At 43.1% G+C, this 25,761-nt stretch overlaps 1 protein-coding gene across 3 annotated transcripts in view; it reads right to left on the reverse strand.

Moving 5' to 3' along the window:
- Positions 1-15,930: 15,930 nt before the first annotated feature.
- dscama (Down syndrome cell adhesion molecule a) overlaps positions 15,931-25,761 on the reverse strand; it is a 187,383-nt gene continuing 177,552 nt past the window's right edge. The window contains exons 22-33 of one of the 3 annotated variants that reach the window (XM_042309469.1): positions 24,862-24,979; positions 24,365-24,528; positions 24,111-24,209; positions 23,789-23,977; positions 23,348-23,638; positions 21,779-21,955; positions 21,628-21,658; positions 21,329-21,444; positions 20,913-21,071; positions 20,086-20,283; positions 19,549-19,851; positions 15,931-18,131 (exon numbers count right to left, since the gene is read on the reverse strand). In XM_042309469.1, the coding sequence (XP_042165403.1) occupies positions 17,737-18,131; positions 19,549-19,851; positions 20,086-20,283; positions 20,913-21,071; positions 21,329-21,444; positions 21,628-21,658; positions 21,779-21,955; positions 23,348-23,638; positions 23,789-23,977; positions 24,111-24,209; positions 24,365-24,528; positions 24,862-24,979 (2,240 nt within the window). In that variant the 3' untranslated portion in view covers positions 15,931-17,736. The remainder of the gene's footprint in view (positions 18,132-19,548; positions 19,852-20,085; positions 20,284-20,912; positions 21,072-21,328; positions 21,445-21,627; positions 21,659-21,778; positions 21,956-23,347; positions 23,639-23,788; positions 23,978-24,110; positions 24,210-24,364; positions 24,529-24,861; positions 24,980-25,761) is intronic. The other 2 variants (XM_042309470.1, XM_042309471.1) reach the window with 2 other exon arrangements.

Here is a 25,761-nt window from a genome sequence, read left to right on the forward strand (position 1 = left end):
TTAACTAGAGAGTCGGGCACCACGAAATAATATTTATAGAGCTGTTTTCTTCCGAATAAACTCTTAAAGACCTAGTAATATTTTACATCAATAGCAGTCAATATTAATCGTCATCTTAATTCAGTCTCATCTGAAAGTTGTAAATTCTTGGTTATCTGCACGAACCCTGGATAACAATTTGAATCAGCAATACAAAATTGGGTTTAATCATTTATTTACTAAATACCCAACTAATCACACAGAATTAGACATACACATAATTAAATCATAACTTGATTACAAATTGCATCATAAAGGAAAACGTCCCTAGCGGGCGGAACAGATATGACAGCTTGTTACACAAAAGAAAGGGGGCTGGGTTTGAGTGAAGGAGTGGGAAGACTGAGGAACAAAGGCCGAAGCTGTGCTACAGTATCCTATGCATTCTAAATTACCGTCCATTTGGAAAAGGAAAATGCAATAAATATTTACTCTGAGCTGTGCTTCGGTAGGTTGGTGGTAGATGGAAGGCCGTGTTGCCCAACCGAGTCCTTTGAAGAATGTCTCTGGTTGTCAATTGGATACGTTGTCGTAACGTCATTGTGTGGTGGACGGGATACTCTGTCTGTTCCTTCCTAACCCTCATTTTCATCTGCTGTTGCTACCTCAACAGCTAGGAGGTATCACTTCTGTGGTGAATAAGAGTTCAAAGTTCATACCATTCGCAACCAAAGCTCACGCTGATGTTGGCTTCTTTCTGTAGTTATTATCTGAACCATTCTGACATAGGACCGTCGTCCTCACGTCCTCGGAACAGGAGGTTATATTGTCGTCAAGGGCTTATATAGGAAGGGAGAGGAGGGCGTGTTTGAAACGTTTTATAGGCCATGTCCCTTCACAGGGGTGGGCCACTGATTGAGCAGAGCCCTGTCTTATGAAAACCCAATTCTCACATTTTAGAAGCTAAAATCACATTTCATCCCCTCACAAATAATTTTATATTCAAACATTTAAATTGAACAACAATTCCATGTGAATCCGATAACTCTGATGTGTAGACTTTCCACTGTAGAGTTTGTCATCTTATCATTGATGAGAATGTCTCAGATGACAACCGAACTGACATCATATTCATTAAGTACCACCGCATATGTTCAATTGGTCGCATTTCCAGAATATAGTTAATTTCCCCCCACCTTCTGATGTTCCCAGAATCTCTATGTTAACCAAGGGTTTTGCAAATGTAACCTCAGTAGGGTAGAGAGACGAAAAAGGGGGGAAGAGGTATTTATGACTGTCATAAACCTAACCCCCATGCCAATGTCATGACATAATGAAAGTGATAATGATGGTGATTAGTGATGTTCTGTAGGACAGAAGAGAATATAGAGCATGTACTATATAACGGCACTAATGAGTATATAATAGCAATGCTAACAGTGCTATGCAAGCAGTATTTCACAACAGTAGTACATAGTGCAATCCCAAACAAATAGCAGTATTGTAATATAGGCTAGCAGTAATGGCAGTAAAGAAATAGCAGGGCTATAGGCTAGCATATATTGGCTATAGCATATTTATTTGCTAATAGGCCTTAGTCTATTGACTGGCATAGCAAAAAATATGAACGGTATACACACTGAGACTTTTCGCAGGGCTAGGCTAACAGTGTTGGCTAGTGGGGTTGCTATAGCACACAGTATTCCTGTATAGAAAATAGCAGGTAGCAGTAGCATGCTACGCTACTGATGCTGAGCTAGCATATTAACAATAGCAAGGCCATGGCTGCAGGAAGTGACCAAGTGCTCAGAACCAGTGCTGGTTGTGGGTCTGGCTGTGCTGTGTCCTTGGGGGATGGTGAAGGTTATGGATTAGGGCTGTAGCTGATACCATTGGGCATGTGACAGTGGATGGAGGGCCCAAGACTGGAACTGAGTCGGCCGGTGGGACCAGGGCTGGGTATTCAGCTCAGAGTTGCTGCTGGGTCTGGAGATGGGCCCAGGGCAATGCTGAACTGATCCTCAAGGACGCAGTGGACACTGGGTCCAGGACGGTGGTCAGGTCTGGTGAACCAGGAGAGACATGGGTTGTGTTGGTTGGGGTGCCAGCTCAGGTACCGTTGGCTGCAGATTGGGTTGGCAGTCTGCAGGCGGAGGTGGAACAGGCTGGAGCTCTGTTGGTTGCAGGGCAGGCTGCAGCACTGGCAACAGCTTGTCTCGCTTAGGTGCTGCTCGTGGTAGCACCGGCTATGTTGCAGGATGGTGCTTGGCCGGCTGCTGAAACGGATTGGGCTCTAGTGGCTGTTGTGTTGGAGGTTCGAGCACCGCAGTTGTCGGTCTGGCTGCACCACTGTTGTCGGGGTGACAACCTGGAGCGTGTTGGAAGTAGCTGGATGTAACTCTGACAACTGCTTGGCTGGCTCAAGCTCTGGCGACTAGATCCATGGAGGCTGGGTTGGTTCTGGCAGCTGGGCGGGAACAGGACTCAGGACTGGCGCTGCAGGTCTTCTAAGCCTGGGTAGTTTCATGTTCTTTCTAAAATAGTTTTGGTAGGCCTCCAACTGCCATCTGGCTCGTTACTTCCTTTAGGGGGACAGGAACCCGACTCAGGAGGTCTGCTGAACTTCCCAGTCCTCATTTTTTTGCCAGCGTGTGTGCCTTGTCTGGGGCATGGCTTGCGGCATGATCTGCATCCCGTCATTACTGGTCATAGTCCAGGACAATTGTACCTATCTGGCTTGAAGATCCATCACAAAGAGCAGTCCGGTGAAAGAAAAGGACCCATGTTTTTTTGTTCCTTGTTCCTTTTTGTTTGCTACTCTAATCCCATACAATCAGCACCTACTCAATATACAGGATAGGATCATGAATATGTTGTATGGAGAGAATATTGATTTACAGCACCATAAGGTGTACTGTGGTGGAGCTAGCCAATCCTCTTCAGTCTGTGTAGAATGTTTCTAGGGCTGACCCTAACCCAGGACTGTCGTATTGATCCTTTCCACTGACAGCTGCTGCACACTTGTGCTTTCACATACCAAGAGATACAGCCTTATGACTTAGTGCTGGTGGTCAATGGAGAAGGGTCTGCGTCAGAGGTGACAGAGACAATCAACACTCTACTCTAAATACATTGCACATGACCAATGACACTCAGTAGCGATTTGCCAAGGGGTTAATGCACCCCTAAGCCCATGCAGATGGAACTTCATATTAGCAATGTTGGTGTCAGACTGGGATGTACTGCCCAGCGATTTGATGTATGTTTGGGACTGAGGCACGAGGGACCATCATGCAGATATGTGAGGTGGTTTCTATTCCTGGAAAAAGCTGCAAGATTTTTGGTTCAAGTCCCACTCAGGTCACCCCCGAATTCTCCATCTGGTAATGAATTGAGCTCTGGATACTCACTACATGTATGATGCAAAAGCTATGTTTGTATTCATATCACTCAATCACCTATATAAAGTTATATGATCAAAGTAAGTTCTGAGACAAAAATACTGTTTGATGTCAATGCACTCAGGATGCCAGGTTCGAAGTAGACCAATATACTGAGTAGAATGGTGGTAGATTGGATAAATACACTGACTTTAGAGTAGGATGGTGGTACAATGGAAGTTAAAAACCAATGCAGGAGATTATTGATCCCCAGAGGGATATATGGTATGGCAACTGTAGGTTACTGTAACACATACCCAGTTCAATAATGCTTATTCCATCTCCATTCGAAACAATCAATATTCCCACTTCCCTGTCATTATAAACCCATGTCCCACTATCTCATAAAGAAAATGGTATGTTCCGTATGCCACACCAGATGCCAAACCAACTCCATACCCCCACCCCTCTCTCTAAACACACATTTGCACGCACGCACACACACACACACACACACACACACACACACACACACACACACACACACACACACACACACACACACACACACACACACACACACACTCCCTTAATCCCTTGGCCGACTGTGTGATTGCGTTTAACACATCCTAATTAAAGCAAATCAAGCTGCACTCTACGTCCTTCCCCAGATGCAATCAACATCCCACCTGACCCGGTGACAGAAAGCTCCATATTTCTCCTTCAGATCAAAGCGAAGAATTCAATCTGGCCCTGCCTTTCATTTATGACAGCAGTTTATAACGGCCAAGTGTGGCGGGCCGAGTAAATCTCTGTCACCACGCTTAATTTGTTGTATACTTCAGAAGCGGATGGCGAATATAGTTGTCATGCTGAGTAATACGCCTTCCCATTAGTCTGTGATATAGGACTGTAGAAGCAATTTTCGGGCCGAGGTGTTGTTTGGGGAGCTCAGGCTGAATATCCAGAGTGACAGTCTGGAAGGCTCTCAATCAATAGACCAATTTAGCAGAAAGGAGCTCCTCTCCTCAAGTCACAGCTCACTGGGGGATTGAACCCACCTAATGGGTTAAAATGACAAGTTCTGCCAGCAACTGACACCTCAACTGGCACCTCAGAGAGATTTTGTTTGAAGGGATTTAATTGTTAGGCCCTGAAACATAGCCTTTGCATTCCAGTAGCAACTGAGTGTGTTTCTTTAGGTTTCACTCATGCGAAGCAGTCCCATGAGAGTTGAATGTAGGCAAATTCTGACTGTAATTGGCACACACTTATTTGCAGCAGGTGCGTAAGGCTATCGATCCTGTCAGGTCTCATTCCCCCCTCTCATTCTCTTAATAATCTTTGAGAACACCACATAAGCAGATTCTCGTTTCCAGGCCTCTACCAACAATATGTCACGGAATGGAAATCATCTCCTGGCTACACTCTTAGAAACAAAGGTGCCATCTAGAACCTAAAAGGGTTCTTTACCTGTCCCCAAAGGAGAAGCCTTTGAAGAACCCTTTTTGGCTCCAGCTAGAACATTTTGGGGTTCCATGTAGAACCCTCTGTTGAAAGGGTTCTACATGGAACCCCAAAATGTTCTAGCTGGAACCCCAAAGGGTTCTATCTGGAACCAAAAAGGGAACCCTTTTGAAACCGTTTTTTCTAAGAGTGTACACTACTGGCTTAAATCCTATTGCTCCTCGATGGATTTGGAGTATGTTGACAAATTTGACTGCTTTTGGGAGAGGCCCCTTTTGGGATAACTTGCATCCAAAAATGAAAGGGGCAAAAGTTATCTCGACCAACATCAAAGAAGCTCTTCTAAAACATTGACTCAAAAACAGCCCATTTCCAATATTTCACAGAGTTATCATCATAGTTATCATCATAGTTCTACAGATAATCATATTCACAGGGGTATTGTCAGTTATAATCTTGTGATCATAAAGTTGAATTCAGCTGTTAACTCTGTTACTGTTAGCCCATTTGGGAAGCCCACTGTGGTAAACTTGTCCAGTGCTATTATTTCAAATACCATAAATATGAATAACCCCTGTGATTTATAATCACGCAGAGGGCTTGGGCGGTTACATATCAACATACAAAGTTTGTTGTCAAACATGGACCTTCTTAATATCTGGGTGGATGACACGAGCCCAGATATTTTGGTTCTCACAGAGACTTGGTAAATGTCATGTCATGTCATGGGTGGTGGAACTGAAAGGTTGGATAAGGTATAATGAGCAGGGCTAGAGGCTCTACAGTGAAATAAGCCAATAAACACTAACCAGAACAGCAATGGACAAGGCATATTGACATTAAGGAGAGGCATGCTTAGTCGAGTGATCATAAGGGTCCAGTTAGTAGTGAGGTTGGTTGGGGTCACGGCGATTCAGACAGCTAGCCGGGCCATCAGTAGCAAGCTAGCATAGGATGGATGTCTGTTTTTAGCCACCTTGTGCGTTTCCGTCGGTAGATTAGTAAGGTTCCTTGTGGTAGAGGGGATCAATCCAATTGGCAAAATAGATAAAGTTATAGTGACTCAAGAAAAATTGTCCGATAGACCTATTCAGATAGCAGCCGATAAGACAGCTAACGATTAGCGGGCCGGTGATGGGCGTTCAGGTAACGCCGCGACGGAGGGGCCAGTTGGATAACTCCCTCGGGCAGATAACGTCGGTAGTCCAGTCGTGAAGGCCTGGTGGGGCTCTGCATCGGAAGTAAAATGGGTCCGGATAAAATTCCCTGTCTTAGGTCAGTTAGGATCACCACTTTATTTTAAGAATGTGAAATGTCAGAATAATAGTAGAGAGAACGATTTATTTCAGCTTTTATTTCTTTCCCTCACATTCCCTGTGAAGTAGTTTACATATACTCAATTAGTATTTGGTAGCATTGCCTTTAAATTGTTTAACGTGGGTCAAACGTTTAGGGTAGCCTTCCACAAGCTTCCCACAGTAAGTTGGGTGAATTTTGGCCCATTCCTCCTGACAAAGCTGGTGTAACTGAGTCCGGTTTCTAGGCCTCCTTGCTCGCACATGCTTTTTCAGTTCTGCCCACAAATGTTCTATAGGACTGAGGTCAGAGCTTTGTGATGGCCACTCCAATACCTTGACTTTGTTGTCCTTAAGCCATTTTGCCACAACTTTGGAAGTATGCTTGGGGTCATTGTCCATTTGGAAGATCCATTTGCGACCAAGCTTTAACTTCCTGACTGATGTCTAAAGATGTTGCTTCAATACATCCACTTAATGTTCCTCTCTCATGATGACATCTATTTTGTGAAGTGCACCAGTCTCTCCTGCAGCAAAGCACCCCCACAACATGATGTTGCCACCCCCGTGCTTCACGGTTGGGATGGTGTTCTTCGGCTTGCAAGCCACCCCCTTTTTCCTCCAAACATAACGATTGTCATTATGGCCAAACAGTTCTATTTTAGTTTCATCAGACCAGAGGACATTTTTCCAAAAAGTACGATCTTTGTCCCCATGTGCAGTTGCAAACCGTAGTCTGGCTTTTTATGACGGTTTTGGAGCAGTGGCTTCTTCCTTGCTGAGCGGACTTTCAGGTTATGTCGAAATAGGACTCGTTTTACTGTGGATACAGATACTTTTGTACCTGCTTCCTCCAGCATCTTCACAAGATCCTTTGCTGTTGTTCTGTGATTGATTTACACTTTTCGCACCAAAGTACGTTCATCTCTAGGAGACAGAACGCATCTCCTTCTTGAGCGGTATGACGGCTGCGTGGTCCCATGGTGTTTATACTTGCGTATTATTGTTTGTACAGATGAACGTGGTACCTTCAGGCATTTGGAGATTGACTTGTGGTGAACTAGACTTGTGGTGAACTACAATTGTTTTTCTGAGGTCTTGTCTGATTTCTTTTGATTTTCCCATGATGTCAAGCAAAGATGCACTGAGTTTGAAGGTAGGCCTTGTAATACATTCACGGGTACACCTCCAATTGACTCAAATGACATCAATTTGCCTATCAGAAGCTTCTAAAGCCATGACATAATTTTCTGGAATTTTCCAAGCTGTTTAAAGCCACAGTCAACTTAGTGTATGTAAACTTCTGACCCATTGGAATTGTGATACAGTGAATTGTAAGTGAAATAATCTGTCTGTAAACAATTGTTGGAAAAATGACTAGGCATTCTAAGACATTTAAATGTTTCCCCTTAAACCACTCAAGTGTTACTTTAGCAGTATGCTTAAGGTCATTGTCCTGCTGGAAGGTGAACCTCCATCCCAGTTTCAAATCTCTGGAAGACTGAAACAGGTTTCCCTCAAGAATTTCCCTGTATTTAGCCATCCATCATTTCTTCAATTTTGACCAGTTTCCCAGTCCCTGCTGATGAAAAATGATGATGTTGCCACCACCATGCCACCACCATGCTTCACTGTGGGGAAGTTGTTCTCGGAGTGATGAGAGGTGTTGGGTTTGCGCCAGACATATAGTTTTTCATGATGGCCAGAAAGCTAAATTTTAGTCTCATCTGACCAGAGTGACTTCTTCCATATGTTTGGGGAGTCCCCCACGTGCCTTTTGGCGAACACCAAACGTGTTTGCTTATTGTTTTCTTCAAGCAATGGCTTTTTTTCTGGCCACTATTCCGTAAAGCCCAGCTCTGTGGAATGTACGGCTTAAAGTGGTCCTATGGACAGATACTCAAATCTCCGCTGTGGAGCTTTGCAGCTCCTTCAGGCTTACCTTTGGTCTCTTTGTTGCCTCTCTGATTAATGCCAACCTTGCCTGGTCCGTGAGTTTTGGTGGGCGGCCGTCTCTTGGCAGGTTTGTTGTGGTGCCATATTCTTGCAATTTTTTAATAATGGATTTAATGGTGCTCCGTGGGATGTTAAAAGTTTCAGATTTTTTTTAGAACCCAACCCTGATTTACTTCTCCACAACTTTGTCCCTGACATGTTTGGAGAGCTCCTTGGTCATCATGGTGTCGCTTACTTGGTGGTGCCCCTTGCTTAGTGGTGTTGCAGACTCTGGGGCCTTTCAGAACAGGTGTATATGTACTGAGATCATGTGACACTTAGATTGCACGCAGGTGGACTTTATTTAGCTAATAATGTGACTTCTGAATGTAATTGGTTGCACCAGATCTTATTTAGGGGCTTCCTAGCAAAGGGGGTGAATACATACGCACGCACCACTTTTCAGGGTCTTATTTTTTAGATTTTTTTAATAACAAGTTATTTTTTAAATTTCACTTCACCAATTTGGACTATTTTGTGTTTGTCCATTACATGAAATACAAATAAAAGTCCATTTAAATTACATGTTGTAATACAACAAAATAGGAAAAACGACAAAGGGGATGAATACTTTTGCAAGGCACTGTATTGCCATATATAGCCCAAACGGTTTCAATGCACTGTTGCCACACAAGGAAACATTTTACTCCAGTGGGCTATATCAGGGTCACACACAGTGTTTCCTGTTAGTCTTAAACAAATCTACTTTGAAACAAAAGTATACACCTCACACACATGGTTAGGGGCTTAAAAAAAGAAGACACCTGTACCGTGTCAGATATAGAGGTGAAATGTATTCAAATGTGAGTTTGTAACCCAATATCATACTTTATATACATCACAGAAGACTGACATTTAACAAAATAATTTCACACCAAACACTAGATTTTCAGGAGTATTTAAAAACATTTTTAAAAATTTATTATGTCATTATTACTGTGTATATGTCCTGGACTATAGGCAATATAATTATAACAAGTTCAATGCTCAGTAATTATAGTAATATTGTTCCTTGTACCTAAACATGAGGGGTGTCCTCAACATTGTCTGATTGTGCATGGATAGCCACCTGAATAATGAGCCAACCTTGGGGTTCCATCTGTCGTCTTGTCCCCTTGTGTGTTGAATTTGATGTCCTTCTTGAAGAAACCATGTGTTTGAGGTATTTGATACCATTCCACTCATTCCGTTCCATCCATTACCGCAGGGCCATTCTCCCCAAATAAGGTGCCACCAACCTCCTGTGCAAGTGTTTCAAGTCATGTGATCCGCACATTGAATTTACGGGAATGATTTGAGTGATTCTAATTTCTCTTTTACGAGTTTGATTATCCCTTCCGACTTAGCTTGTGCTGTTTCCAGGTCATGGAGTCGCACCTCTGTCGCAATGGCTATCCTCACCAGACTTTCCACTTTAGTAGAATAGGTATCCACTTTAGCAGTGAACACTGCCAATGATTAATTTACCGGTTTTAATTCTAAATCAAGGGGAGAGATAATCTCCTCACAAACAATCTCTTGTACAGCAGCGGCCAGCTCCTTCTGTTGTCTGGTGTTGAGAGTTGCCATGTTCCCACAGTTGAATTGTGGACGGACAAATTCTAGCTGCTGGAGCGTAAAAGACCTGCTTGTTATTTCTTGTCACACAATGAATGTTCCATACCTTACTATAATTTTTAGGAAATAGGTCTGTCAATTCAGAGTAATTTTCAACGTATTTAAAGGGATGGCATAAGATACATGTACTGAAAACCCTATTGAATGATTTTCAGTATATTTATCTTAAGCCATCCCTTTAAATAAGGTGTACCTTTAATTACAATTTTATCGACAGACTAGAATACATCGAGAGAGTGGATTCAGAATATAGGGTTCAATGAAAGAAAGTACAAGGGCACAAGGTGAGACCCAGATGCAGACACGGGAGGCAGATGGTTTGAGTCTTGATATTTATTAAACAATCCAAAAAGGGAAGGCAAGAGAATGGTCATGGACAGGCAAAAGGTCAAAACCAGTTCAGGGTCCAGGAGGTACAGAGTGGCAGGAAGGCTCGAGGTCAGGGCAAGCATAATGGTCAGGCAGGCGGGTACGGTGTCCAGAAAACAGGCAAGGGTCAAAAACCAGGAGGACTAGCAAAAGAGAATAGAATCAGGAGTACATGAAAAATGCTGGTTGACTTGAAAACACACAAGACGAACTGGCACAGAGAGACAGGAAAAACAGGGATGTGTACACCAGGGGATAATAAGCGACACCTGGAGGGGGTGGAGACAATCACAAGACAAGTGAAACAGATCAGGGTGTGACAGAATATATGCATATTTGTCTCCGTTTCAACAATTGGTAGATTTAAAAATACTCAGATTTTGTAGATTTTGGCAAAATTTAGGGTTAGGAAAGTATGTTTGAATCATAAAAAACAGGTTTGGATTAACTTTACACACTAAAAATATTAATGTATCATTAATACATTAGTTTGATTCATCCTGAAAGTTGCCATATTCAAGTACACCCATTAAATTCAGTAAGGTGAAAAAAAGTGTACAATAGGGGTTGAACAATAGTCCTATAAATATACCCTTAATCCTCACTATTCATGGAACTGTATGACAACAGTCCAGTCGTTGTGGACCGTGAGCCAGGCTCCAGGTTTAAACTGCTACCTGGTCTGACTTCGTGAGCCAGGCTCCAGGTTTAAACTGCTACCTGGTCTGACTTCCATAATGACCCAAATTACTGCACAACGTTAGCCTAATATGATCCACTAATGCTAGCAATCCTCAGGAACAACTACACGGACATGAAAGAGGAAAGAAAGGTCAACCGGATGGAATGTAATGATGCAAATTGTAAGCAACAAATTGAAGGAAAGTAAAGTGACAGTTCTAAATATTTGTGGGTATTATTGACAGTGATAGGATTTTCAGTTTGCTTCCATATGACTGGTTTAACATTCATCTCTATGGATCATAAGGAACCTTTTTATCTAAAACAATTGCTATTTACAATATTTATATTGTATTTTATTTACATTTTTTTTTTTTTTTACAATATTTGTATTTACAATCCCCTTTTCCAAACAGAATACTCGTTTAACGAGCTCTTAACAATAGCTCTTATCAATTTATCAATTACAGTGAATGGAGAATGCTGTTATTTCAAATAGAAAAAAGAAAGTCAATACTTTTCCCATTTATAACTGGCAGGTTCACTCAACCTTAATGGATTCCTCGCTTGTAAACGTGGTGGAATTATGAGGGAATTAAATCAAGGTCAGGATACGCCATATCTGTAAAAACACCTCCGCCACATCTTCATTTTGTTCATCTCCACTGCAAACAAGTAGTGGGTGAATATCACGCTACTTAAATTCACGTCAGAATACACATAGAAAGAAAAGTGCATAACGGGGAATTACATTTCATGTACTGTCACGTTCGCTGGAATAATTATCGGACCAAACTGCAGCGCGATATGGTTTCCACATAATATTTATTTGAAAACGCACAAAACAACAAAGAAAGAACAAAACAAACAACGAACCATAACTAAGAGGTGTAACATACACTAACTCAAAACAATATCCCATAAAACACAGGTGGAAAAAATGCTACTTAAATATGATCCTCAATTAGAGACAACGATAGCCAGCTGTCTCTAATTGGGAATCATACCAAACACCAACATAGAAAACTAGAACCCCACATAGAAAATAATAACTAGAAAACCCCCCAGTCATGCCCTGACCTACTCTACTATAGAAAATATGGGCTCTCTATGGTCAGGACGTGACAGTACCCCCGCCCCCCAAAGGTGCGGACTCCGGCTGCAAAACATGAAACCAAAAGGGAGGGTTAGGGGGGTGTCTAGTGTCGGTGGTGGCTCTGGTGCGGGACGAAGAACCTGCTCAGCTTGCGGATCAACCATATTTTGTGGCGGCTCTGGTGCGGGACGAAGAACCCGCTCATCCCGTGGATCCAGCCATGGACCCGGGCTGAACACTGTGCCTGGACTGGACCTCGGTATCAAGGAAGGCTCCTGCCATGGAGCGGGACTGGACACCAGATCTGGACTGGACATCAGTGCAGGGGAAGGCTCCTGCCATGGAGCAGGACTGGACGCTGTATCTGGACTGAGCACTGGCGCAGGAGAAGGCTCCGGCCATGAAGCTGGACCGGACGCCGTGCCTGGACTGGGTATTGGCGCAGGGGAAGGCTCCCGCCATGGAGCGGGACTGGACGCTGTGCCTGGACTGGGCACCAACGCAGAAGAAGACTCTGGCCTTGAAGCTGGACTAGACGCCGTGCTTAGACTGGGCATCAGCGCAGGGGAACCAGGAAGCACCAGCGACTAGATCAATAAAAAAGTGGTCAGATGAAGCAGATAAGCTACAGGACTGTTTTGCTCCGATGGCATTGAGGAGTACACCACATCAGGTCATTGGCTTCATCAATAAGTGCATTGATGATGTCGTCCCCACAGTGACCATACAGTACGTACATACCCCAACCAGAAGCCATGGATTACAGGCAGCATCCACACTGAGCTAAAGGCTAGAGCTGCACTGAAACACGCATGAGAGCACCAGCTGTTCCAGAAGGCTGTGTGATCACGCTCTCCGCAGCTGATGTGAGTAAGACCTTTGAACAGATCAACATTCACAAGGCCACAGGGCCAGACGGATTACCAGGACGTGTACTGCGAGCATGCCCTGACCAATTGGCAAGGTCTTCACTGACATTTTCAACGTCTCCCTGTCCGAGTCTGTAATACCAACATGTTTTAACCTCTTGATTCTAGCCATCCCGGATCCGGGATCGTGAATACAGCCTCAAGCTCATTACCATAATGCAACGTTAACTATTCATGAAAATCGCAAATGAAATGAAATAAATATGCTAGCTCTCAAGCTTAGCCTTTTGTTAACAACACTGTCATCTCAGATTTTCAAAATATGCTTTTCAACCATAGCAAAACATGCATTTGTGTAAGATTATTGATAGCTAGCGTAGCATTTAGCGTAGCATTTAGCGTTATCATCAGCAGGCAACATTTTCACAAAAACCAGAAAAAACATTCAAATAAATCATTTACCTTTGAAGAACTTCGGATGTTTTCAATGAGGAGACTCTCAGTTAGATAGCAAATGTTCAGTTTTTCCTGAAAGATTATTTGTTTAGGAGAAATCGCTCCGTTTGGTGCGTCACGTTTGGCTACCAAAAAAACCCGAAAATTCAGTCATCAAAATGTCAAACTTTTTTCCAAATGAACTCCATAATATCGACTGAAACACGGTAAACGTTGTTTAGAATCAACCTCAACGTGTTTTTCACATATCTCTTCGATGATATATCGTTCGTGGAAGTGTGCGTTCTCCTCTGAATCTCAATGGAAAATGCCTCCAGTTGAAGATTACGCACCAATTTAGACAAAGGACACCGGGCGGACCCCTGGCAAATGTAGTCTCTTATGGCCAATCTTCCAATGATATGCCTACAAATACGTCACAATGCTGCCTTGGAGAACCTTGGAGAAACGATAGAAAGGGCAGGCTCATTCCCGGCGCATTCACAGCCATATAAGGAGACAATGGAAAACAGAGCCTCAAAAATTCTGCCCATTTCCTGGTTGAAGTTTCATCTTGGTTTCGCCTGTAGCATGAGTTCTGTGGTACTCACAGATAATATCTTTGCAGTTTTGGAAACGTTAGTGTTTTCTTTCCAAAGCTGCCAATTATATGCATAGTCGAGCATCTTTTCGTGACAAAATATTGCGCTTAAAACGGGCACGTTTTTTTATCCATAAATTAAAAGAGCGCCCCCTATATCCAAGAAGTTAAGCAGACCAGTATAGTCTCTGTGCCCAAGAACACTAAGGTAACCTGCCTAAATGACTACCGACCCATAGCACTCATGTCTGTAGCCATGAAGTGCTTTGATAGGCTGGTCATGGCTCACATTAACACCATCATCCCAGAAACCCTAGACTCACTTTAATTTGCATGCCGCCCCAACAGATCCACAGATGATGCAATCTCTATTGCACTCCACACTGCCCTTTCCCACCTGGACAAAAGGAACACCTACGTATGTGAGAATGCTATTCATTGACTACAGCTCAGCGTTCAACACCATAGTGCCCTGAAAGCTCATCCATAAGCTAAGGATCCTGGGATTACGCACCTCCCTCTGCAACTGTATCCTGGACTTCCTGCCGGGCCACCCCCAGGTGGTAAGGGTAGGCAGCAACACATCCACCACGCTGATCCTCAACACAGGGGCCCCTCAGGGGTGTGTACTCAGCCCCCTCCTGTACTCCCTGTTCACTCATGACAGGGATATTTGGTATGGGTCCTCAGATCCTCTAACGGTTCTACAGCTGTGCCATCGAGAGCATCCTGGCTGGTTGCATCACTGCCTGGTATGGCAACTGCTCGGCCTCCGACCTCAAGGCACTACAGAGGGTAATGCGAACGGCCCAGTACATCACTGGGGCCAAGCTTCCTGTCATCCAGGACCTCTATACCAGGCCGTGTCAGAGGAAGGACCTAAAAATTGTCAAAGACTCCAGCCACACTAGTCATAGAGTGTTTTCTCTGCTACCGTACGGCAAGTGGTACCAGAGCGCCAAGTCTAGGTCCAAGAGGCTTCTTAACAGCTTCTACCCCCAAGCCATAAGACTCCTGAACATCTAGTCAAATAGATTTCCAGACTATTGGCACTGCCCCCCCCCTCTCCCTTTACACCACTGCTACTCTCTGTTGTCATCTATGTATAGTCACTTTAATAACTCTACCTACATCTACATACTACCTCAACTAACCGGTGCCCCCGCACATTGATTCTGTACTGGTACCTTCCTGAATATAGTTTTGCTATTGTTGTTTTACTGCTGCTCTTTAATTACTTGTTACTTTTATGTCTTATTCTTATCCATATTTTTTTTTAAACTGCATTGTTGGTTAGGGGCTCGTAAGTAAGCATTTCACTTTAAGGTCTACTACACCTGTTGTATGCGGCATATGTGACTAATACAATTTGATTTGATTTGAATGACAAAAACTTAATTGAAGAATCACTACTGTTGACCAATCACTGACAAAAGGGGCGTAAACTTTAGCTACTGAACTTCGGATTGCCTCAGGAAAAAAAATACTGTGCACGAACAGCCAAAAACACCCTTACTGAAGACCAAAACGAACAAAAACATCACAAAACAATATATAATATAATATATACACAAACTGTTTCGGATGGGAAGCATGCGGACGCCTTAATATGAGCCCACCATTGAACGATGGGACTCTCACGAACAAGTACAAGTCGGTTGTTTTGCTCTAGGACGTCCACAAACCCCACAAGACTTGTCTGAAGGTAGCCAGGGACCATTTAAAAAATTCATGGAAGTATACTGTATATGGAAGTATGCTGTATATGGAAGTATGCTGTGTATGGAATTACTTCAGTGACAAAAAAATAGTTAAATATGTGTAATTATAAAAAAATAAAAAGTATGATCTTTCTTAAATCTCTCAGCTATAGGAAAGACACTTCAAAACATACTTCCTTTTTATTTTTTGGAATATTTTGCCATGTTTGAATATGTTATTCAATGCGTTTCTATGGGCTAATAGCAGTAAGGCCAAATTCAATGTTTCATCAAATAATTTTTTACATATTTTGGGGGGATGCTTAAAAAGGGGTATAAATGAACCTTGGCATGATGATCTTAAAACAATGACACACGTTAGCTTAGTAGAAACCCAACCCCGGGCCCTTAGGGGGTTTAGTACTGAAAAAAACATGAAATGTCATTGATACAACAATATTTTTATTTGGAGAGTTTGAGTTTTATGAGACTCATGAGTGCTTTTACATAAAAAGGAATTAGTGATAATCAATGACTGTCGTTCAAATTCATTTCAGATGAATTACCCAACAATCCACCCCTATCACCACTCACTCACTGACTCAGTTCCTCACTCACTTATTCACTCACTCAGTGACAGTCACCCACAACCTGTGCGAGCGTCCTCCTCTATCCGTGCCTCTAAACAACCCATCGCCAGTCATTCATGTCAAACTGTGAAGGATCATTTGGGGAACAGCCTTTTTATTAATCAAATTTGAACTGTGGGTTAGTTTCTCTTTATTTCAGTGTCACCAAGGTGAACACCATGTTAAAAATAAAAAGCGACATTTTGTTAAAAGGAATATCATAATGAAGACAATTAAAACAAATAATATAAGCTGCCATTAATGACCTCACAGCATTCTTATCAAACTCTCCCTCCAGGACTAAAAGACAAAGAAAAATGGGCCAGGGTAAACAACAACTAAAACTGTGTAGTTATATCCACACGTTAGATAGACATTTCCCATAGATTTTGATTTGGTTTGAAGGGGGGATTGTCTCACGTTTTTCCCTGTAGAGGAGCATCACGGCAATGCAGCGACAATAAATCTATTGAGGAGGAGAGTGAGAGCCTTGAAGACTCTACCTAGTGCACTGAGAATAGGGGCTCTGTCTGGACATTTTTGGGGGGTGTCGTGAAGTGCAAACCGTTATATCTCTGACCCTCCCTGTTCTAACTAACTTCATTTACCACCCTGGCAAATTAGCAGTGGTAAACTACACCTGAATACATAGCTGGGGTTTGTCCCGCCCTGTAAGTATACTAACATAGTTATTTTTCATTACAGTACAGTATAGAGCAAATAGTATCAATATAATTTTCATAATCTTTTTTCATATTGCACCATCAGAGTATGCGACACAGAGAAAGATCAACAGAGACTCCATTTCCTAATCAAAACGAGATATGTGCAAACATGACTACGGACTTTATTAACCAAATCAATTCTTCCCTGTAATATGCACAAATAAAAGTGATTTCTCTTTTTATATATATATATTTATAGTAATAAGAATAATAAATCTTCACATTTGATCATTTCATAGTGTGACAAAAATGGTCAACTGGGCTGTCCAGTCGTGATCATAATCCTCTTAATCGTCTTTAATTGGTCAGTACCCATGCATCCATAGGAAATAGATTTTTTTCTTCAAAAAAGTAATAATTTGAGAGCAGCTGACAAGTTTTGACTGGTGTCGATTGCTTCCATCCCAGATTTCTCCAGAGTTTCATTCAAAGTTTCCATAGAAAAAAATGACAAGCTCCAAATTATCATCTCATACTCTGGGAAAAAAGTTGTCCAGGTTCGAATTCAAATAGTTTAGTAATGGTAATAATTGATCAATTGTAATCAATAATTAATAATCATTAATAGTTGAGAACTAACAACAAATCATCACTGATTAATAATTAATGATTAACAATAATAATCAAGAATAAATAATGTTCCCTCATAACAAAATTATTTTGGCAAGCTCCGCGTGGAGTCATTTCAGATGAATGAATTTACTCACAAGTTTTTTAAAAAACAAAGAGAAGAAAGCTCCAAAAATAAATAAAAGAAGATTAGTAAAAGGTACCCCTCCTTTAAGAAGAAAGGGGACATTATATACAGGACTGTGTGGTGAGAGTCAGTTTACTGCACTTGTAAGTGTAATAAGTCCAGTGTTAGTGTGAATTTTAGTCTGGCCCCATGCCACTGATGTTATACCAGCGTGTAGGACTTTGCGTAGGGGTTGTTGGTCTGTTTGAGGTGTCCTCGTGAATCCAGCAGGGACTCTTGGGAGGTGCTAAGCTTGGCGGCCTGGGCCAGCTCTGAGCCCTCTCTGTGAGGCAGGGTGGCTGCTGAGCCGGGTTGCCACTGGGCCACTGGGTCCCTGCTGCTGGCCCTGTTGCTGGCTTGGGGGGCCTCCGTGGGAGTTGGGGGAGCCATGCGTGATGGCCGTTTCAGGGAGCGACTCTTCTGGGGCTCCAAGCAGGCCTGGCCCATGGCCCCCTCCCCCCCGGCGCCACCCCTCCCTCCAGTGCCCGAGCACGATATGCCGCGGTTCAGCAGGAAGTCCATGCGCAAGTAAGGAGGCAGGTGCACTAGCTCGCCCCCTAAAGGACAAAGGAAGGAAAGAGAGGGGAGTTAGTTATGATGCTTTGTGTTTTATGGACAACAACCCCATAGAATACACATATGGCCAGTGGAAATATGGAAATATTACACTTCAGTAAAGAAAAATGACTGCCCCTGGGGGAAAGGTTAGGTGAGATACAAGCTCATCACATCTTCCACACCAACCCACAAAACTAGGGTAGTTTATATGCCAAAGTCATCCATAGATTCTGACAGACTATTAAAGTATACTGCTTTGTCTGGTTATTGAGGTAATATGCCAAAGAATGTTCTTCATCTGAATTTGGCCTTGACCAACATGAAATGAAATGGCAATATTTTACAATGTCATTAAACCCCCCTCCCCAGATTCCATTATACTTATTAGGTTAATGGATGGAGAAGGAGACTTGTTGCTTTTCTATAACATAAATAAGTAATGTTATAGATTTAAGACTCCATCGCAGCTCATTACAAATGTATCTGAGTAAAGTCTACAGAGTTGAATAAAATATAACTATAATGAACCAAAACTATATAGAATGAATAAGATGAAGACCTCAACAAAAATACTGATTTCATGAGGTGAAGTGACCTCATAGCAAGTGGCCTCAAACAGATTTAGGTGGTTCAATGTTCAAGCTTGGTCATCCTGCAATGGAGTTTAGTCAATAGAAAAGCTTCATTAATACATTACCTTAATTAATACATTCATCTATTGAAATCACTGTCTGCAAAACTCCACATTTGTTGCTGCAAGTAGCATTACTAGGGTTGCAAAATTCTGGGAACTTTCAATAAAATCCCTGGTTTTCCAGAAATCCTTGTTGGAAGATTCCAGGTTTCATGTTTATTCCCTGCTAATTCCAGGAATCCTCCATCCGGGATTTCGGGAAAACCAGGGAATTTATTGAAAGTTCCCAGAATTGTGCAACCCTAAGCATTACTAGACCATTATCTTCAGAACAGTTAAATTGATATATCAGCAGTAAATATTTACGAACCCCTAACCCTGGAATATGATCTGGTTTGCCTAACATTTACGAGGGAGAGGGAAATGGCCCTGAATTGATACGTTTGGTCTGACTGACCAGCGTTGTGGTTTAAATGCATATTACAGAGTTTGTTAGTTTTTTTATTGGCATATGAAGAACATAATAGCTTTAAATGTTAAGACGCAGCGTTATTCAATTCAGCTACAGTTCTGCATACAGGTAACAGACCATAGACTAACCCTACAGTCTATATATGAAGAAAGTATGTATCAGATCTTAAAGTGAACGTTAGGATTAGCGTTAGTGCTTGGGGGGGGCCCTCAAACCAAAGCATTACAGGCATGGTGAAGGCTAACCAACATTAGCAACAGAGCTCAGAGTTAGCTACAGCAGAGTTAGCTATGTGTCTACGTGGCCTCACCCGGTCTGTGAGCTTTGGGTGCGGCCATGTTCATGACTCGGCTGACATCCTGAGGCTTGGGCGGGGAGGCAGTGAACCTGCAGATGCCTGACTCGGAGGGTGTGCTGGACGTCAGGCTGTCTGTGTAGTCATTGGTGCCTGCTGTCATCTGCTCCGACGACGTGTCCGAGATGAAGCACTCTGTGATGGTAAACTTGGCGTGCCGCAGCTGCTCCTCCATCTTGGCGTGCTCGTAGGCCCGCGCCAGCTCCTCGTAGGTGGACGAGGCGCTCTCTGTGGACACCATGCTGCTCCGTGCCCGGTCTATACCAGGGGTTAGGGTTAGATGCCATGTTAGTAGAGCAGTTAGGGGCTAACGCTAGCATTAGCATTGTTATAAACTGTTGGCATTGTTGAAAGTTCTATAGTAGGCCGATCTGTTTTTATTAAAGAGGTGAGAGGTGTTGTTATGGTTAAGGGTGATGTTACAGACATTCTTATATGGGGACTGTTATAGCAGTTGTTGCAGACTTGTCTCATCTTCAGGTGCGTTGTTACCTGTGTCCTGAGATGGGCTGACGCTGTAGCTGTCACTCTCCTTGTCCACAGAGCCGGCCACCCGTGGCGTGGGCAATCTCCAGTCAGTGCTCAGGGTGTGAGCCGAGACTGGCGGGTGTGGTCGGTTCAGGGTCCACTGGCTAGCGTAGCGGTTGCGTGCCGCAGGGCCTGCTTTGGCTGTGCGGCGGGCTGTGGGATCTGACAAGGAAAGATACAGAAAATGACATCACAGTCACACACCAGGATGTTATGTCACATAGCAAGGGGTCATCTTGAGTACTGCAATGCTCTGTTTTTTTAAGCTGACTGTGAGTGTTTTTAAGGGTGGCAGTAAGTGTGTATCTGGCAATAGCAATGACGGATGGACACCCAATCCTCACATAAACCAACAAAAAGAAAACGGCCACCATCACAATATCTCACCTGGAGTTCATCTCAGGATGTCCACACAAATACATATAGCTTTCAATAACAGTGAGAAAAAGGTTTGATTGAGTTGACTGCAGTCCCCCACAAATACGTACATTTTTGATTGGGTGCAATACATATACTGTACATAATTATTCATGTTTAAAATTGAAAAAGATATAACAGCAATAACCACTGTGTTGAAAGTAAATGGTTATCAGTGTGAACAATATCAGTGGAGATGGTAGGGGCAGTGCTCCTAATGCTTCTGATGACTCTCTGAGGACTGGAGCTGAATCAAACCAGTCTGTTGTCTGGAATCAAGTCTAGCTGAATAAATTCCAGCTGTATGAATGCAATCCTGATTTTACTTATTAATTCTAGCTCCACCGCTAGTAAAGTAAAGAGGATGTCCGTACTGGACTTACTGGTTCCTGGCCTAGCATCAGATACATCCACTAGAGGTCCGGTGGCCTGGGACAGGGACTGGTAGTGGACGGTGTGGGTAACCGTAGATGACTTCTGTTTCTGAGTCTCCCCAAAGTCATTGTCAGTCAGCAGCACTGTGGACCTGTCGTCTGAAATGGAGAGTATCATTTCACAAACATGGTCACCACAGTACGATGAGAATCGCCACAGTAGGTACTACTACCACATAGAAGGCCACAGATAAGTGATACTCACATATTGTTATCCAATGTTACACTTGTATTTCCTACTTGGAAGCTCATTATGAGTTTTGACATGTCCGGGAGCTTTCCGGGAGTTTCAGTCCAAAGTTTCCGATAATTCAGAGAACACATGAAAGCAGCATAATGTATCAGTGTCCACTCACCGACTGTCTCCATGGTGTCTCTCTCCTCTATGAGCAGCTGGGCTCGGGGGATGTCGATGTGCATCCTCAGGGTCTGCTGCTGCTTGTTGATGGTGTCTGCAGGTCGTGTGTTTTTACTGGGGAACACAGGAAACAACATACACTGGTCAATAAGGACCTCATTACACTGCAGCAGATATTCAGAAACGGGTGATTCTAATATGATTCTATAGATACAGTATTGAATGTTTTTTTTCTTCCATTACTACATTAGACAATAGTAACTGTCTATAAAGTTGTGTCAAACTGCTCATGCTTACCTCATCAGCATCTCTGCCAAACTTTTCGCATCTACAGAGCAAACAAGAACAACAATCACATTACATACAGATGAAACTCACACTATACTTGACAATAGTTATCGAAATCTAACCAATCAGGCGTTGCCCTGTTGCTGCTGTGACCTCTCACCTCTGAGCCTCTTCAGTCTCTGTTCCCTCCTCCTCCTCCTGAGGACTAGAAGCAGGACGAAGACCAGCACGATTCCCACCAGCACACAGGAGATGATGGTCACCATCTTCAGACCCTCGTTACTGGACGTACTGTCCACACTCACCGTTGGAGCCTTCACCAGTGGAGCAATGGTACCTTGAGACAGGTCATAGAGATGTCATTAGCTGACATAAACTATGACATGTGTTATGACAGCATTATGTAGGTTGAGGCACAACACCCTCAGCGGGGCTGGGTAAATGAGGTTTTCAGGGGAATTGGAAGAGAGCCTGTAATGAGACTTCCGCTTTGGTGACACTTCATCTTAACTCCTCCTCTATATTTAGTGGATTGGTTGAATAGTCCAGAAGAGAAACTCCCTGACAGTTTTCTTTCTCGTCAGGACCAGAATGTGGGGCATCACGCTCAGGCGTTTCTTTTACGCCTGCTACGTTAGGTTACTTGTACAATAACTAGAAGGTTGTCAAGTGTCGCAACCAGACCTGGTAGATGAGAGAATGACTGCAAAAAATCATCCAAACACGAACACATATTAAGGCTATACAGCAGTGGAGGCTGGTGTGAGGAACTATAGGAGGACAAGATCCTTTTAATGGCTGGTAGTGGTTTCCATATGTTTGATGTATTTAATACCGTTCCCATAATTCCATTCCAGCCATTACAATGAGCCAGTCCTCCTATAGCTCCTCCCACGAGCCTCCTCTGCTATGCAGTGTCTGTCGATGAATAGTAAATACTAAAGGAGCTTTGTGTTAATGTTTAAAACATGGATCAAGCACCTGGCACAAGGTAACAGTGCCTCTACATCTTGCATCCCAATCTTAATGTATTTTCCATCAAACCCACCCAATCTGCTCCAACAAGCTGCTGCAGCACTGCGCTAGCTGCAATCAGCACCTGACCTTCTGCCAAACTGGCAGTAATGCCCACTTGACAGAAGATCAACTCAACCTTCTTAGCTGAAAACAAAGCTATTTTTTCACCTTTTACACTTCCTGGATGGCTGGGGGGTTAGATGGATGTGGGGGGGACAAATAGACTAGAGTCTAGTGAATGTGTGTGTGTGTGTGTGTGTGTGTGTGTGTGTGTGTGTGTGTGTGTGTGTGTGTGTGTGTGTGTGTGTGTGTGTGTGTGTGTGTGTGTGTGTGTGTGTGTGTGTGAAATCGCCACAGCGACTGGAGTCAGCAGAACATCTACTTGAGGTACTTTACTGCCCCATTCATCAGTTAGGCCTAGAGCCTTTTAAAGCCCGGACCAGGGAAGACTAGCATGAGACAGCCACTTTAATGGCAGGGAGGAGAGAAGAGCTCCAAGGACCAGTAAATAGCTAAATATGAGGTCATTTCCTTCTCCTTTAAGGCAGGTATAGGAAATACTGTAAATGAATGTTTTTGATGGAAACTCAGGCAGTTGTGACACAATTTTCAAGGAATGGTTAGGTAAATTAATTTTAAACTACAGTTCTTCATTCTTTATTCAGATATCCTGAATAAGTCACTATAAGCGTGTATAGACGAGTGAACTCACTGCCATCGTAGCTCAGAGTGGAAAACTTGACCCTCTTCTCTGCTGACCCGGCGCTGTTGAACACCTTCATCTGCAGTTCGTACCAGGTGGCCTCGGCCAGGTCATACAGGATGTAGCTCTTGGTCAGAGAGGTGCGCTGGGCCGTGGTCCACGTGGGAGACTCCACCGAACGGTACTCTAATGTGAAGGACGTGATTGGACAGCCGCCGTTGTTCCAGCCAATCAGGTTGAGCCTAACACGCGTGGCATTGATACTGGTGAAGAGCTCCTGTTCTTTAGAGTACTGGGGTTCTGTTGGGGAGTGAGGAGAGAGGAGTCAGACCACACAAACACTTCAATGAGAGGTATTTCCATAAGAATGAGTTATTATTAACTGAGTAAAAGCAATGGGGTCACTATTTAATAAAAAACATACGTAAAGGGATGTCACCATCTCCCTACCTTTCCCATGAGTCTTAGCCTCAATGATCTCACTGATGCGCCCTGGCCCCACAGCATTCTGGGCAGTCAGGGTGAACTTGTACCAGGTGCCACACTTCAGGTTCTCCAGTCGATAGGAACGCTCACTAGGGCTGATGGCAAAGTTGCCCCACTTCTCACTGTTGTCCTCTGAGTATTGCAGGATGTAGCCTGATGTGTGAGAGAGAGGTTAGGATGTTACAGTGTTGCCTGCTATTTAATAAAGTCAGTATGCTGTTGTCCAAGGGAAAACAAAAATCTCCAATAATAGTTAGTGTTGCTGCTAGCTGCATTGGTGTCTGACCTCGTATGGAGCTGCCTCCGTTGTCTCCTGGTATCCAGGACAGAGTGATGGAAGTGGTGGTCGTCTTGGTAACGGTGAGACGAGGCTGGTCCGGGGGAACTAGAAGTAAAAATATGGATTTTATTTAAGTCCTTCTAACTGATGATGATATCCTTTCACTTCACTACCTATGAATACATGTCTATTTAGTATTGTTATGAACTGACCTGAAGACTGGTGAACTGGATTGTTCCACCACACACTAACTGACTTACCTTGAACCTGCAGGTTGAGGATGATTTTATCTGGCCCAAAACTGTTGCTAGCCACACAGGTGTAGTTCCCAGAATCCTCAGCTTTCACTGTGCGGATGACCAGGCTGCCGTTGCCCTGAACAATGCGTCTACTGTCAATCACAGCAGGGGCGGGGCTTCCATTGCTGAATCACAAATGTACGAAAGACAGTCAGACAATGAACTACAGTGAGATACACCACAGAGAAAATATTTCAAAAGTATTGGATAATGTTACAATACATTTATGTGTATAGGTATATGCGGCACATGTCAACAACCATGATTTTTTACATTCTGCTGATAAGTGTGAAAGGATACTGCAAACACACAAGGTCTTCATTGAAAATTGGCATTCCAAAGAGCCACTGTTTTTTCACTGATATTTAGTGTGCGTTAAAAGTGACTCAAAACATGGTCTGTACTAAGTTCTACTGTCTGTCCTACATGCAGCATGATGTGTTGTACTCTGTACTCACGTCTCCTTGAGCCACTTGACCGCGGGGGCTGGGTCGCCCACCGCCTTACAGGGCAACACGATGTCCCTCATCCAGGGGGTGGTCACTGTGCCGTTGAATGTCAGGATCTGAGCTGGAGCTGCACACAAACACACCACAACCGGGTCAAATACTTTGGCTGACTTGATTTAGTTTTCCTGGTACAACAGAAGTAATGGAATAGATCCAAAGGCGGAAATCGATCCCAAATACTTTCAAGGGAAGCTCTATAAAAGCAGTGTAAACTGTTAATACTTTATCCAACTTTATTGAATTCCCCACCTCTTCGTCTACACCTGCACCCCTTAAGACAGCCCATCTCTGTGCTTAGACAGATATAAAGTGGTCTGTTTATAGAGGTGGAAAAAGTATTCAAATGTCATACTTGAGTGAAATTAAAGATACTTTCATGTAAAATGACTCAAGTAAAAGTAACCCGGTAAAATACTATTTGAGGAAAAGTCTAAAAGTATTAGATTTTAAATGGATTTAAGTACAGTGGTGGAAAAAGTACTCAATTGTCATACTTGAGTAAAAGTATAAAGTAAAAGTAAATTCTATACCTCAAATTCCTTATATTTAGCAAACCAGGCGGCACAATTTCCTTTTTTCTAACTTTTTTTGACAGCCAGGGGCAACTCCAACACAATTTCCAAAGGAAGAATTTATGTTTAGTGAGTCCACCAGATCAGAGGCAGTAGGGCAGTAGGGATGACCAGAGACATGTTTGACCCTTTTCCTGTAAGCATTCAAATTGTAACTAGTACTTTTGGGTGTCAGGGAAAATGTATGGAGTAAAAAGTACATAATTCTCTTTAGGAATGGAGTGAAGTAAAAGTAAAACTAGTCAAAAATATAAATATTAAAGTACAGTACAGATAC

This window comes from Oncorhynchus tshawytscha, linkage group LG30, assembly GCF_018296145.1.
Source record: "Oncorhynchus tshawytscha isolate Ot180627B linkage group LG30, Otsh_v2.0, whole genome shotgun sequence".
Taxonomy (NCBI): domain Eukaryota; kingdom Metazoa; phylum Chordata; class Actinopteri; order Salmoniformes; family Salmonidae; genus Oncorhynchus; species Oncorhynchus tshawytscha.